Source organism: Staurois parvus, unplaced genomic scaffold, assembly GCF_062004578.1.
Source record: "Staurois parvus isolate SC_StPar_1 unplaced genomic scaffold, SC_StPar_1.0 ptg000327l, whole genome shotgun sequence".
In the NCBI taxonomy this organism is placed as follows: Eukaryota; Metazoa; Chordata; class Amphibia; order Anura; family Ranidae; genus Staurois; species Staurois parvus.
This window is the reverse complement of record NW_028318123.1, coordinates 5,274,759-5,290,485: the sequence shown is the minus strand read 5'-3', so window position 1 is coordinate 5,290,485 and position 15,727 is coordinate 5,274,759. Positions and strand designations below refer to the sequence as shown.

Below are 15,727 nucleotides of genomic sequence, written 5' to 3'. Positions count from 1 at the left end.
TTACTAAAGTATATGCCGTATGTTTTCTGTTTAACATTTAATACAGGACAGACCCATGGCAGAGCATTTTCAAAGCACTATGGGTTTTCTAAAGGCAGAGTACAGTAGAGGTTGTAGCCTTTCACTTTTATTTTTATTTGCACAATGTTTAATATTGTTTAAATATATTTAAAAAAAAATAAGAAAATATATACAATAAGATGGAAAATAGATACAATACCACTGTACATTCGTCAGTTGTATTCACATTTCTTTTTGGATTTTCAGGTTTTGGCTTATTTATTATTGTTATTATGTTGAAGGGTGCAAAAAAGAGTGCTTTTAATCAAGTTGGTTTGCAATTCTAGGGGAATATGGTATCTGTAATACAGTGAATGTGGCTTTCACAAAAAAATCACTGGTGGTGAATCAGTCATTGTCATCTAAGTCACATGAACCTAGAAGGTTCTTCCACAGTGCATGTTTTGTGAATGTCAGATTCAGTGCTTTGTGCCCATAAGAATTCTAAAACATTAGTTAGATCGTTTTTTTTATTAATAACCTTTCTTTATATCCAACAGGTAACAACCTAAAAGATAACAATATAATGAAAATACTCTAGGCAATTGAGCAGTCTTTTTAAAGATGACCTGACCCTTTTTACATATGAGGCAAACTAACAGGTTCTTTTTATAGCCAATCTTTTCTGCTAATATTTACCTTTCCCTTCCACCCTGCTCATATGCATAGCCCTGAGTAGGAAGCCCTGTGTAAGCTTTATGTTCCTCTGTGTCAGAGCTAAGGTCCTTTTCCTTTTCTGAATGAGATAGTATTTAGACTGAGAATTGGCTGCCCAGTTACTGATTAGCAGGAGAAAAGAGAGAAGGCCACGTGATCCTAATGCATGAAAGTACCAGGTTTTTCCAAGGAGTCCAATTAATAGTATTATAGAAGGTGGGTTTTTGAAGAGAATCATTTTACTATGTTTCATTGACCTCCACCATTTATGGAGTAATGTGCTTATTTCCCACAAGATTATACAAACCAGATTTGAGTAAAATGTGTGAACGTTTTGACTTTAGTACAGTTGCTGTATTTACTGGAAATCCATCCACAGTTTTAAATATAAAGTGTTCCAGCAGTTGTTCAAATGTTTAACACCTATATTAAGAGTTTACAAATTTTAACTATTGAGTGTTCTTCATTTTAGGTGTTCGTTTGAATAGTCTTTTGGGAAGGAAGGGCAGTTTGGAAAAAATGAACAACTATTGGGATGTAGGTCAGTTCTTCAATGTGAGCATGCTGGCCAGTGACATCGGAAAAGCTGTACAGGCAGCCGAACGTCTTTTTAAGCTGAAACCTCCAGTCTGGTAAGCAATTATTAAAATGGGTTTGGTCTGGAGACATTGCAACCTTAGATGCCTATATTTAATACATATCTTCTCATTAGAAAGGTGACATATACAGCGCCTGTACTATTTTAAACCTTTATGAGAAAATCCTAAAACTGGCTATAGATTGATTAAAATTCTGCTGTTTCAGCAGGAACTGGACAATTTTTGATCCTTGTATGACTGTTCCTGCTCAGTAGAAGTCTAACAATCTGCTTGTGTCGAACTGGAGTGTTAGAAAATGTTTCTCACTCACCAGGCTGCAACCAATTGACTGCAACGTAACAGTGTATTCTGACAGCAAAGGAGTTCCTGCTGTCAGAATAGAATAGCACAGCAGTGAAGATTCCTCCATCCTCTTTATTTGTGTGGATAAGGGAGTCACACCAAATTGTCCCAGGAGAAACCAAATTGTCCCAGTATTTCAGGTATAATTAATCTCCTGGCAGGTGATCTATGTGCCATTCTGAATCGTCCAAACCTCCTGCCCCAAGGGTCAGTGTTCCATTTTGCTTCTTGGTTGCTGACTTTAATGGCATGATTGTTGAAGCCATGGTTTTGAGAGAATCAGTCATCCCTTACCCTTTTGAAGGCTAGAAGGCTTGAAGGCTAGAAAGTCTATCTTCACACCAGGAGAGCTCATTTTTCCTGGTGCAAGATAAGGAATTTTCAGCCTAGAAAGTACTTTGTGGGTAGAATTCTGTTCCTCCTCCAATGTGGTCTGGCCTTAAATGCTATTAAGGGGAAATTTTTGCCTTGGCCATTCTGTTTCAGGAACTTTGGTTTTGATGCATTTATTTAGAGAGTAGCTCACATCTCTCCCCCTGTTCATTCCCCTGTGGCCCCTTGGGATCTCATTCTTGTTCTCTTGGCTCATCAGAAGCCACCTTTTGAATCTATTTGGAATATTCCCTCATCTGACCTTACCTGTAAGTTGCCCTTTTTTATAGCTATCACCTCTGCAAAAAAAAAATGATTTCGTTTTTGGATCAGGCTGGTTTCTTTAAATGTGGTAGATGTTTAGCCTGTAAAACTATGATGAGTAGAAACAATAGAACACTGAACTTTCAATCTCAGACGAAGGGAGAAAATTTCAAAATCAAAAAATGTATCTCACGTGGAAGCACTCATGTCACCTATCTATTAGAGTACCCTTGCAAATTACAGTATGTAGGGAGGACCACGAAAAAGCTGGCTGTGCATCGTAGTGAACATTAGGAATATTTAAAAAGGTTTTAAACACCATAGTTAGGTTATGTGATTTGTAGCTTTGGAGTAGCGCTGCATCATTTCCTTTTTATCCTATTTTATTTTGATCATTTGGTATATGATTGGATGTTAGCAGCTTCTCCCTGTTATTTGCATTTATCATAGGTAGAAGCTCAGGAGGTTTACACCATCATTTCCAAAACACCATAGTCTCTCTCATCATTTTAGGGTCTTTCATAATAGGGATCCGTCCCTTTGAAATTCTGTGGGATAGATCAAGTAGCACCCCACTGGTGTGGGGGAAATATAAAGAAATGTATCTTACAGAATGAAACCCTTGGATCCTTAAATTTGACACTGAAACCCTTAAGGGGTTAAATATAGATATTGATTTAAATTGTTTTCTTCTAATTAGTAAGAATTATTGTTCAGAAGAGAGAATAATGTTTTAATGTATAATATGTTTAAATTATATTTTATTTTATTTTAAATTCATTTTTATTTTATTTCATACAATTTTAAACAATTTTATTTGGATTTAAATATTTTCTGCCCGTTTATCGGGCTTTGAAGTTTAATATGTTCTTAATTAGCGGGCTCCCCTCGGTTTATGTGATCTAAGTTGAGTACACCAGGAAGCACTGTATGGATGGATGTAATTGAAGCCTAGTAAACAGGCATAAAAGTGAGTGCTAAAAAATGAGCTGCTGTACACCGAAAGGCACCAACAACCTCCAAAGACCAACTATTGAATAAAGGTGCAGCGCTAAAACATCAATTCAATAAATATGATTAATATCAATATAAAGTGCAAATGTCAACAACCTGAGAGATAAATCTATCAACAAAGGTATGTCAAAAATGACAATATAGCCAGTGTGTATTCCTAATAGCAAGAAAATTAATAAAGTGACAGTAGTGCAAACGCACATCCAAAATGGTGACTGATGGTGCCAAAGTGACAAAGTCTATATAATATTCAAAGGATGTGAATCTTCTAATCAAGTGATCCACTGTGCATCTTCTGGTGATCAAATATTCGAATTACACACTCACCAGATGCATAATTCCATCATGCATTTGAGAAAATATCACATCTCAGTGGTCAGCTGGATCCTCTTATGGACTCCTCTATCCTGGTAAGGACTTCCCTCTGGATCATCAATGGGATGTAACACCTCTCAACTCCTTTCTAAGTGGGCTCTGTGGGTGGTAGGGTCAACAGGGGCCCCAAGAAAGGATGCCAAAATGGTGTGATATCGTTTGAAAAGGGATATTTATTGATCCATAGCAGGAATAGACAAACAGTATAAAACAGACTGACCATGAGTTGAATCAAGATGGCCGCTGGATCAGCATGGGTCTCGGCGGCGTGACATCAGGACACTGCTGCTCTTCTCTTACGCGTTTTGTGCTCAAGCATGTATTCATAGGGGGTGTGCCTGCGAACATCCGATGTCTAATGTGTCTACTTTATAGCCAGCAAATGGCGCGCGTATTATCGTGTCCACCATCTTGCCGACTATTTCGCGCATGCGCGGTATGACCTGTGCCATATTTTCCGCTGTTTTGCGCATGCGCAGTGCATCGATGCCATTTTGTTGTAGTCACAGCTTTCACATATGACGATGCCAGATGCGCACGCATTAAGGGGCTATAACACTGATTATTACTATGCGCATTACACTATGATCACCAGGGAACTGACAATAGAGTAGAATTTAAATTACATACGAGTGTTCCTATATATAAGCAACATAAGTTGCCAAGCAAAAGGGGATAATATTATCTATATAAACCCATGTACATTTAATTGTAAGTCCTTCCGTCTTGTCGGAAATCCCTGCGCATGCACAGTAACCCGCACCTTGAGTGCATACTTAATCAAAGCCAAAGATGATTATTAAATGTATGCATCAATATAATAACGGTTTCAGGTCATTTCATAATTGAAACCCCAGAGTTATAATACTCCAAACACAGAAAGGGGGGGGAATGAAATGGTGATCAGCAGCAATGTCATGAGATGAGTAATAATCATATATAATATATTATAAAATCATGGCCAATACAACATAAAAACTATCATAATGATATTAATTAAAGTCGAGAAAATGGTAAGCATACAATATAGTAAAAAGATAAATGATATATATATATGAAATTGAAGTAGAATAAGATAACACCAATAAAATCAAATAAAATAAAATTGTGCTTTACAAAAACTAAAACGGAGCCCATGAAATGAACTAGTAGGATTGCGATGACTTAGACCGGGGTTGTCAATAAAAATAAATGTAAAAGAGAAGCCAGATAGATGATTCCTATAAAAATATGCATCTAAAATAAATTACTAAAAAATAGAATAGAATAGAATAGCCATAGAATCAAAAATTAATAATGTATTAAAAAATGTATATATAATCAGCATGATAAGAGAGTAATGGTGGAAATATCTATGTTAAAATTAAAAATATAATATAGTTTTAACTGTTATCTATAAAACGGTTAGTATTGAACTCGACATTGAGCCCTCTTGGGTATAGAGTATCAAGTTCAAATATCCATTTCGATTCTTGTTGGGAAACTGCTCACTTTTTATTCAATCCTCTCCAATGTTCTTTGGTGATATCAATGCCTACAAATTTTAATGAGGAAGGGTCCCTGTTATGACAGAGACGATAATGTTTAGACAGGGAATGCTCTTTATAACCCTTTTTGATGTTAGTCACATGTTCCCTTAGGCGATCTTTCAACTTTCTTATGGTTCGACCCACATACTGTTTTTTGCAAGGACATTGGAGTAGGTACACTACATGCTTACTATTGCACGCAATAAAATTGTCAATAGTATACGTTCTACCTGTTGACGTGCAGATAAAGGTATCTGTTCTCTTTTTTCTAATCTTATTACAGAGACAAATCACACATTTATTACAGGGAATATAGAATGGAATCTGATAGATTAAAAGCACACATGGCACATTTAGAAAAAGAACAAAGAAATAAAAAATGTAAAAAAATACACCCGTGATTTTAAGGATTATCAGGAACACCGCGTTTTCAAATGGCACTTGGTAAAGGAAGACACTTCTACTGTATCTACATCTCATGGCACCTCTTTACCACCTCCCAAGCCTCAGAGATTTCCAAGGAGATCTAACGGCCCACCACAGAGGCGCTTAAGGACGCAGAGTCAATATGAATCCCCAATGAGGAAACAAAGTGTTAATGAATATAACGTACCAATAAACAACAGATATGATGTCTTATATCTCATTACTGATAATAATATAGGTTCACGTACCTATAACCAACAACATGGTCAGGCCAGAACGAGACCTAACAATTATCATCAACACAATTATAGGCCTTACACACAATTCACATCTCCGAGGATTCAGAGAGATGCTCCTTATAACCAGTATAGGAGGAACCCTGCTCCCAGAACCCAATCTCAACAATTTAGAACCAGCCACAATGGCCCTCCAGTATATAATTCTGATTACAATTAAAACGCAAATAGGAATGAGGAACATACATCTGCCCATTTTTTAGAAGCAGGCCTTTGCAGAGGAAAAAGGGGAGGCAAAAGTGTTAATAAACCTGAAAAAAAGAAAGTTATAAACGGGACTGGTATTTACAACTTAAGTAATGTGGAATTATGATCGGATGAATTAAATTTATTGGATAAAGGACTCAAATTTGCGCCTAAAACGGCCCTCAATACATTCCAAACCTATATTGACATACGCAAGTTTGTCGGGCAACTATTTCTTAAGAAATACTTCCTTAGTAATCCCATTACACGTAACACTTCACAGGGTGACTCTATCAACTCAAATCTAAAAAACGCATCTCTATTCAATCCAGTCGCTGACTTATATTAATGTTTTTCGTGATACAGTATTTAAAGACCTTAAAGATATGAAAATAAAACGTGTGAGAGATCAGATGACTTGTAAAAAAGCCATGAACTCTCTCTAGGAGAGAAAGGATCTTGTGTTCCGACCGGCCGACAAAGGTGGGGGCGTAGTAGTCCTATCTAAATCAGACTACATTAAAGAAGTAAATAATATCCTCAGTGATAAAGATACTTACCTTTTATTGAATAAGAACCCTTTTGGTTCATTTAAGAAATCACTTAAAGCCATTATTCGCAAAGGTTATGAAAATAGGGTGATAAATAAAAAAGAAAGAGATTTTTTGTGTCCTTCTGCTCCCAGACTGCCCGTCCTTTATATTTTACCGAAAATACATAAAAACCTGACTAATCCCCCAGAAAGACCCATCATTAGTGGGATTGGGTCATTATGCTCAAGGGCAGGGGAGTACATAGATCACTTCCTGCAACCGCTGGTTACCAATACTCCGGCATACCTACGTGACACAAAACAGGTTTTAGAGGATATTAGGAACATAGTAACAGAGCCCAAAACATTTCTAGGTGCTGCAGATGTCACATCACTTTGCACCAATATAGATCATAAGGATGGCATGGAGGCGGTACGGTTTTATTTGAATGATTTTACTAACATGACCCTTTTACAAAAAGATTTTACTGTATACTCGAGCTTTTAGAATTTGCGATGACTAAGAACTATTTTTGGTTCAATAACCAATTTTATCTACAAACGGAGGGAGTTGACATGGGAGCTAAATTCGCTCCCAGCCTGGCCAATCTTTTTATGGCCAGGAGGGAGGAGGATGTAATATATGCCAGAGATTGGCCAGAGCTCTCATTTTATAGACATTATATAGACAATATATTTTTAATCTGGAATGGTGATGAACAGACATTGGTGAATTTTTTCAGCACTTTAAATTATAATACACATAACATCAGACTTACTTTTGAATACAGTACACAGAGTGTACATTTTCTAGATTTAACTTTGCTGAATCAAGGGGGAAAGATTATAACAGAGTCTTTCTTCAAACAAACAGATAGAAATAGTTATATCGCCCTTGATAGTTGTCATCACCCAGTCTGGCTAACTAATATTCCTAATGCAGGCCATAGACGGGTAAAAATCGGCCGATTTTTCTTTAAGAAAATGAAAAATCGCCGACGTTACCAGCAACGGTAAAAAAAATCGGCCGATTTTCATCCCGTCTACAGCCGGCAAAAAGTGTCCCTGCAGAGAGCTCCGCTATTTCTTTGACAGTTCCTTGACATTTATAGCGGTTGCAACAATGTATCTATTTGTATCCATTTAGGATACAGATGTTTTTATTCGGAAACAAATAGATACATTGTTGCAACAGCTATAAATGGCAAGGAACTGTCAAAGAAATAGCAGACCTCTCTGCAGGGACACTTTTTGCCGGACTGGAATTCCTCTTCTTCTTCTTCATCCTCTTCTTCTTCTTCATCTTTCTCTTCTTCATCCTCTTCTTCTTCTTCTTCATCCTCTTCTTCTTCTTCTTCTTCATCATCCTCTTCTTCTTCTTCTTCATCCTCTTCTTCTTCATCATCATCCTCTTCTTTTTCATCCTCTTCTTCTTCTTCTTCTTCATCCTCTTCTTCTTCTTCTTCTTCTTCATCCTCTTCTTCTTCATCATCCTCTTCTTCTTCATCCTCTTCTTCTTCTTCATCATCATTTTTCTTCTTCATCCTCTTCTTCTTCTTCTTCTTCTTCATCCTCTTCTTCATCCTCTTCTTCATCCTCTTCTTCTTCTTCTTCATCCTCTTCTTCTTCTTCATCCTCTTCTTCTTCCTCTTCATCCTCTTCTTCTTCTTCATCCTCTTCTTCTTCATCCTCTTCTTCTTCTTCTTCCTCTTCTTCTTCATCCTCTTCTTCTTCCTCTTCATCCTCTTCTTCTCTTCTTCTTCTTCCTCCTCTTCTTCTTCTTCTTCTTCCTCCTCTTCTTCTTCTTCCTCTTCTTCTTCTTCTTCCTCTTCTTCCTCTTCTTCATCCTCTCCTTCCTCTTCTACTTCATCCTCTTCTTCTTCATCCTCTTCTTCCTCATCCTCTTCTTCTTCATCATCCTCTTCTTCTTCTTCTTCATCCTCTTATTCTTCCTCTTCTTCATCCTCTTCCTCTTCTTCTGCTTCCTCTTCTTCATCTTCATCCTCTTTTTCTTCATCATCCTCTTCTTCTTCCTCTGCTTCATCCTTTTCTTCTTCATCCTCTTCTTCTTCTGCTTCCTCTTCTTCATCTTCTTCATCCTCTTCTTCTTCTTCCTCTTCTTCTTCCTCTTCTTCTTCTTCATCCTCTTATGCATCCTCTTCTTCTTCTTCATCCTCTTCTTCTGCTTCTTCATCCTCTTCTTCAGCTTCCTCTTCTTCTTCATCCTCTTCTTCTTCATCATCTTCTTCATCCTCTTCTTCTTCTTCATCCTCTTCTTCTTCCTCTTCCTCTTATCTTTCATCCTCTTCTTCCTCTTCTTCTTCATCCTCTTCTTCTTCTTCTTCCTCCTCTTCTTCTCCATCCTCCTCTTCTTCTTCATCATCCTCTTCTTCTTCATCATCCTCTTCTTCTCTTTCCCTTCTCCTTCTTCCTCTTCTTCTTCATCCTCTTCTTCTTCATCCTCTTCCTCTTCTTCTTCTTCTTCTTCATCATCTTCTTTTTCTTCTTTTTGCCTCTTGCAGGTCACTGCTCATGTGCAGATTTTTTTATCGGTAAAAGATCGGCCGATTTGCCCAGCATTGCCACAAAAATCGGCCGATCGACAAAATCGGCCGATTTTTTAAAAAAAAAAAATATCTGCCAAAATACCGAAAAACGGCCGAACATTTAGCCCACTAACGATCCGAAAATCAGCCAATTTTATTTTTGGCCGCAAAATCGGCCGATTTTCGACCCAGCTATGGCCTGTATAAGGGACAGTTCCTCAGAATCAAGAGAAACTGCACTAATATTGATAATGTGCAGCGCTGAGCAAACATTTGGCGCTATATAAATACTGTATAATAATAATAATAATACTTATTTCTCCCAGGCAGCTATATTAAAGAACCGATTTCTGGAGAAAGAATATAATGAAGATATGTTAAACTGCACTTTAAACACAGTGGCTAAGATTGACAGAAATACAATATTGGATAAGGAGACTAAACAAAGAACACCTAAGACATGGCCTTTTGTCACTAATTTCTCTATTCAGCACAAAGCAGTCGCAAGAATCATTAAGAATAATTGGAAGATAGTTAAAGCAGATCCTACACTAACAAGTTTTTTACCTGACAAACCTGAGATCACTTTTAGAAAGGTTATGCCCCTACAGAATAGGATAGCCCCAAATGTGATCAGTCCTTCAATAAAGAAAGCTTTTTTTGCGGAAATGAAAGGATTGTTTCCCTGTAATAAATGTGTGATTTGTCTCGGTAATAAGACTAGAAAAAAGAGAATAGATACCTTTATCAACAGGTAGAATGTATACTATTGACAATTTTATCACGTGCAATAGTAAGCATGTAGTGTACCTACTCCAATGTCCCTGCAAAAAACAGTATGTGGGCCGAACCATAAGAAAGTTGAAAGATCGCATAAGGGAACATGTGACTAACATCAAAAAGGTTCGTAAAGAGCATTCCCTGTCTAAACATTATCGTCTCTATCATAACAGGGACCCTTCCTCATTAAAATTTGTAGGCAATGATATCACCAAAGCACATTGGAGAGGATTGAATAAAAAGAGAGCAGTCTCCCAACAAGAATTGAAATGGATATTTGAACTTGATACTCTATACCCAAAAGGGCTCAATGTCGAGTTCGATACTAACTGTTTCATAGATAACAGTTAAAACTATATTATATTTTTAATTATAACATAGATATTTCCACCATTACTCTCTTATCATGCTGATTATACAGTGGGGCAAAAAAGTATTTAGTCAGCCACCAATTGTGCAAGTTCTCCCACTTAAAAAGATGAGAGAGGCCTGTAATTGACATCATAGGTAGACCTCAACTATGAGAGACAAAATGAGAAAAAAAATCCAGACAATCACATTGGTTGATTTGAAAAAAATTAATTTGCAAATTATGGTGGAAAATAAGTATTTGGTCAATATCAAAAGTTCATCTCAATACTTTGTTATATATCCTTTGTTGGCAATGACAGAGGTCAAACGTTTCCTGTAAGTCTTCACAAGGTTGGCACACACTGTTGCTGGTATGTTGGCCCATTCCTCCATGCAGATCTCCTCTAGAGCAGTGATGTTTTGGGGCTGTCGCTGGGCAACTGCGCAGGGATTTCCAACAAGATGGGAGGACTTACAATAAAATGTAAATGGGTTTATATAGATAATATTATCCCCTTTTGCTTGGCAACTTATGTTGCTTATATATAGGAACACTCGTATGTAATTTAAATTCTACTCTATTGTCAGTTCCCTGGTGATCATAGTGTAATGCGCATAGTAATAATCAGTGTTATAGCCCCTTAATGCGTGCGCATCTGGCATCGTCATAAATGAAAGCTGTGACTACAACAAAATGTCACCGATGCACGGCGCATGCGCGTAACAGCGGACAATATGGCGCAGGTCATACAGCGCATGCGTGAAATAGCCTGCAAGATGGCGGACGTGATAATACGCGCGCCATTTGCTGCCTATAAAGTAGACACATTAGACATCGGATGTTCGCAGGCACACCCCCTATGAATATGTGCTTGAGCACAAAACGCGTAAAGGTAGAGCTGCAGCGTCCTGACGTCACGGCGCCGAAACCCATGCTGGTCTGGCGGCCATCTTGATTCAACTCATGGTCAGTCTTTTTTATACTGTTTGTCTATTCCTGCTATGGATCAATAAATATCCCCTTTGAAACGATATCACACCATTTTGGCATCCTTTCTTGGGGCTCCTGTTGAGCCTACCACCCACAGAGCCCACTTAGAAAAGAGTTGAGAGGTGCTACATCCCATTGATGATCCAGAGGGCAGTCCTTACCAGGATAGAGGAGTCCATAAGAGGATCCAGCTGACCTACTGAGATGTGATATTTTCATATCAAATTCATGATGGAATTATGCATCTGGTGAGTGTGTAATTTGAATATTTGATCACCAGAAGATGCACAGTGGATCACTTGATTAGAAGCTTCACATCCTTTGAATATTATATAGACTTTGTCACTTTGGCACCATCAGTCACCATTTTGGATGTGCGTTTGCATTACTGTCACTTTATTCATTTTTCTGCTATTAGGAATACCTTTGCTGATAGATTTATCTCTCAGGTTGTTGACATTTGCACTTTATATTGATATTAATCATATTTATTGAATTGATGTTTTAGCGCTGCACCTTTACTCAGTAGTTGTAATTGAAGCCTGCACACCTTGGAAAGTGAGGTATTAAGGTGGGAGGAGTGGAGGCAGCGTATATATCTAGTGCGGAGGAACCGAAGATTGTTGTCTTTGAAACGCCCTGGAGGAGGGGTGAAACGCGTTGACGTAATTTCCGGTTCCTGCCTGACCTTTGTGACATCATGTCTGGTGAGTGGAGCGCACGCTTCAAGCGTGCTCCGGAGCCATTTCCTTGCCTATTAACAGTATATTGATGTGGGGATCGTGGAATATTGTTCAATTCAAAGCTTTTTTGGATACGTGTGAGTGCAATATATATCTGAATATCACTTAATAAAGGAGTGTTACAGAGTTACACTATGTGTGTCCCTCTTGTTTCTTATACTCTTCCTGCATGCATGAGGACCATGTCTAAGTACTGAGGAAGTATATTGAATCCGGTGTCTGCCTATCTGAGTCCTGGTTATGTCCGAGAACACACTTCACCAGTTTAAGCCTGTTTGACTCTTAAGCCATACAAGCTAGGAGTCCATCGAATCTGGTGAGTGTGGAGTGTATTAGAAGGTGATCGTGGAGCACTGTGGGGTGACGCCTCCTATAGAACACTTCTTGTTTGGACACAAAAGAAATATTTTTGTTTGAAACACTGAAGCAATGTTTGTTTGGGACTTTGGATTTTGTCACATTTAAAATAATTTGTTTGCACTATATTATTGATTATTCATTATTTAAGATGTTTTCATTTCATGAACAGCAGCAACATATATTTTTTTGACTGCATATATGAGTGTTTTTCATTGTATAGGATTTATCACGTTAGCACGGGTATTTAAGTTTTTGTTTGATTATCCTCTAAGGAGCCATTCTTTTTTGAAAAATGTATTTATTGGTGTTTTTAAGAAACAACAAAACAATAGAAAATGAAGGATATGTGAGTGTTATCCATGTAGGGGTGCAATTACAAAACAATGGCAGAAGTTCTAAATGATCGTACAGATATCTCTAAGACATTAGAGTGTAGCATACCATAAAAAATGCGGCATAACATTGGGATGGAATAGGATTTGTGCTTTCCCCCTATGGTGGCTGCCAAAGGGGATTCTACAGCCACCTGATCAGCTTGAAATATATACAACAGTAGGTGTCACCATGGAAACAATACATCAAGTAATCAAAATGATGCTGTGGTCGCGTCAGCCAACCACTTAGACCACACCTTGTCATATTTTGCTGGACAACGTCTGTTGATGTATGTATCCTTATACAGTGGAAGACTATCGTATAAAAGCTTTTTCCAAAAGGAGATGAAAGTAGGGGCATGCTTCTTCCAGTGGAGTGTGATGGCCTTTCTGGCATAGAAAAGAAGGCTGACTAACATCCTCTCTGCTGTCGTATGAAGTAAGGACTGTACCAGGCCCAACATGCAAACCTCCATAAGTAAGGGTACAGGGGTCAATAACACAGTGCTAGTAATAGATAACACATTACCGAAAAACACAGTGAGGACAGGACAGGACCAGAAGATGTGGGTGAAATCTCCTGGGGACTGCCCACATCTCCAGAATGCTGATGGACGTTAGTAAATTTTTTGTAACTGACAGGGAGCGTAATATGCCCTGTGCACTATTTTGAATTGTATGAGTTTATCTCTCACTGGAACTAGGGAGTGGGAGGGAAAGTCCCAGATATCCTCCTAATCCTCATCATCCAGGTATGGAATGTCTCTCAATCACTTGGCTTTAAAATTTTCTAGCGGAGGTTGGGATACTAAAAGTAAGTAGGCATACAGATGGGAGGTGGGTTTTTCCTATCAGTCCATCCTGAGTACCCATGCAAGCAGATTGTGTGAATGTTAAGAGAGGCATAGGGGAATTGGCTGGATAAGGCATGGGAGAGTTGTAGATGTCAGAAAAAATATGAAGGGGGAACTTTGAATTCAGATGCAAGGTAGGATAATAGCCTTAACCTATTTCCCTCTACCGCTTGAAAGAATTTTATTTTGTGTTTGGCCGACGCTTGTGGTTCAGGCAGCATGTAGAGGTATGGCAGAGAGGGGTTGAATCATAGGAGAGCATTGGGTAAACCCACCAGTTTTAGAAATTGGTCACACCCTAGGCTGGCTGTCCAGGCTCTGATGGTGGTGAGCATGGAGGGGGTAACCACCAAGCCACTGTGACTAACTGAGTGGCCAAAAAGTATTTGTGAGTGTCAGCTAAGGCCAAACCTCCTTGGGTGGTGGGGGCTTGCATTAGTTTGGACAATTTATACCTCGGGGATCTGGGACCCCATAAAAATGCAGTTTAGTTTGTCAAAGAAGGATTTCGGGATCCCGGATGGGGAGTGGCGGAAAAGATATGTGAATTTGGGAAGAACCTTCAGTTTGATTAGGTTCGTTCGACCCAATAATGACAGCTGCAGCGACTCCCATGCCTTTAATTTTCGTTTTGTCTCATGCAAAGCTGGGGCTAGATTTAGCAAGAGGAAATCTGAGGCCTTGTGGGAAACCTCAACTCCTAGATACTTACATTACTCTACCCATTGGAGTGGGAGATCGGGGGGGGGGGGCAAGTTACCGGCCTCAGGATCAATGGGAAATAATAAGGACCAGTTGACTTTGAGCTCCGTAGCCGTGGAATATATGTTCAGCAGCTGTAATACACCCAGGAGGAAGGGACCAGCATAATTTAGGATCAGGAGGAGGTCATTTGCAAAAAGAGATATTCTTTCCTCTAGCCAACCTACTCGGATGCCTTTGATCTCTGGAGAGGTGTGAAGTGCCTCCGCCACCGGTTCAATTGAAGTGGCAAAGAGAGCTGGGGACAAGAGGCAGCCCTGACAGGTGCCCATGTGCAGATAAAATGGGTCTGACAAACCGACCCCAGCATCACCGAGGCTGTGGGGGAACTGTAGAGGGTTTGGAACCACTTGATGAAGATCAGGGGAAAACCCATATGCCTCTATACCTCCCATTGGAAGGGCCATTCAACGGTATCGAAGGCCTTCTCAATGTCAAAGCTACCACCCTGGAACCATGTGCTGAGCATGGATGTTGATGAATAGCCTATGTAAATTCACATCAGTAGCTTTATGAGCCATGAAACCCATTTGATCAGAGTCTATTACTGACAGCAGGAGCCTTTGTAGCCGAACAGTGAGGAGTTTGATTAGGATTTTAAAATCGTTATTCAGTAGGGTGATGGGCTTATAAGAGGTGCAGGCACTGGTTTCCTTGGGTGGTTTATAAATTATAACTATGTGGGCATTGCTCATAGATGGTGGGAGAGTACCCTCTGCCAGGCACTGCATGAAGAGGGAGGAGAGGATGGGGGCCAGAATGTCACTGTGAGTCTTGTAGAAATCAATCTGGGTCCAGGGCCTTTCCTATGGGAAATGACTGAATAGCTGACACTACTTCATCTGGATTTATGGGCCGTACTAAGGACAGTCTGTCAGTATCTGAAAGCCACCCAAGGTCCACCTGGTGTAGGAGCGGAACCAATGAGTGGGGATCAAAATTTGGTGGGAGAGTGGAGATATACACTCACCGGCTACTTTATTAGGTACACCTATTCAATTTCTTGGTAACACAAATTGCTCATCAGTCATCCACATGACAGCAACTCAAAGCACTTGGGTATCTAGACATGGTGAAGACAAATTGATGAAGTTCAAACCGAGCATCAGAATGGGGAAGAAAGGGGTTTAATTGACTTTGAGCATGGCATGGTTGTTGGTGTCAGATGGGCTGGTCTGAGTATTTCAAAAACTGCTGATCTACTGGGATTTTCATGCACAACCGTCTCTAGGGTTTACAGACAATAGTGTGAAAAAGAGAAAATATCTAGTGAGCATTGTTGGTGTCAGAGGAAAATGGGCAGACTGGTTGCTG

At 39.2% G+C, this 15,727-nt stretch overlaps 1 protein-coding gene across 1 annotated transcript in view; it reads left to right on the top strand.

Annotated features, from left to right (window-relative positions):
* MAP3K15 (mitogen-activated protein kinase kinase kinase 15) overlaps positions 1 to 15,727 on the top strand; it is a 367,125-nt gene that overhangs the window by 216,285 nt on the left and 135,113 nt on the right. Inside the window, exon 9 of the mRNA XM_089683901.1 lies at positions 1,190 to 1,349. Coding sequence (XP_089540027.1) covers positions 1,190 to 1,349 — 160 coding nt within the window. The remainder of the gene's footprint in view (positions 1 to 1,189; positions 1,350 to 15,727) is intronic.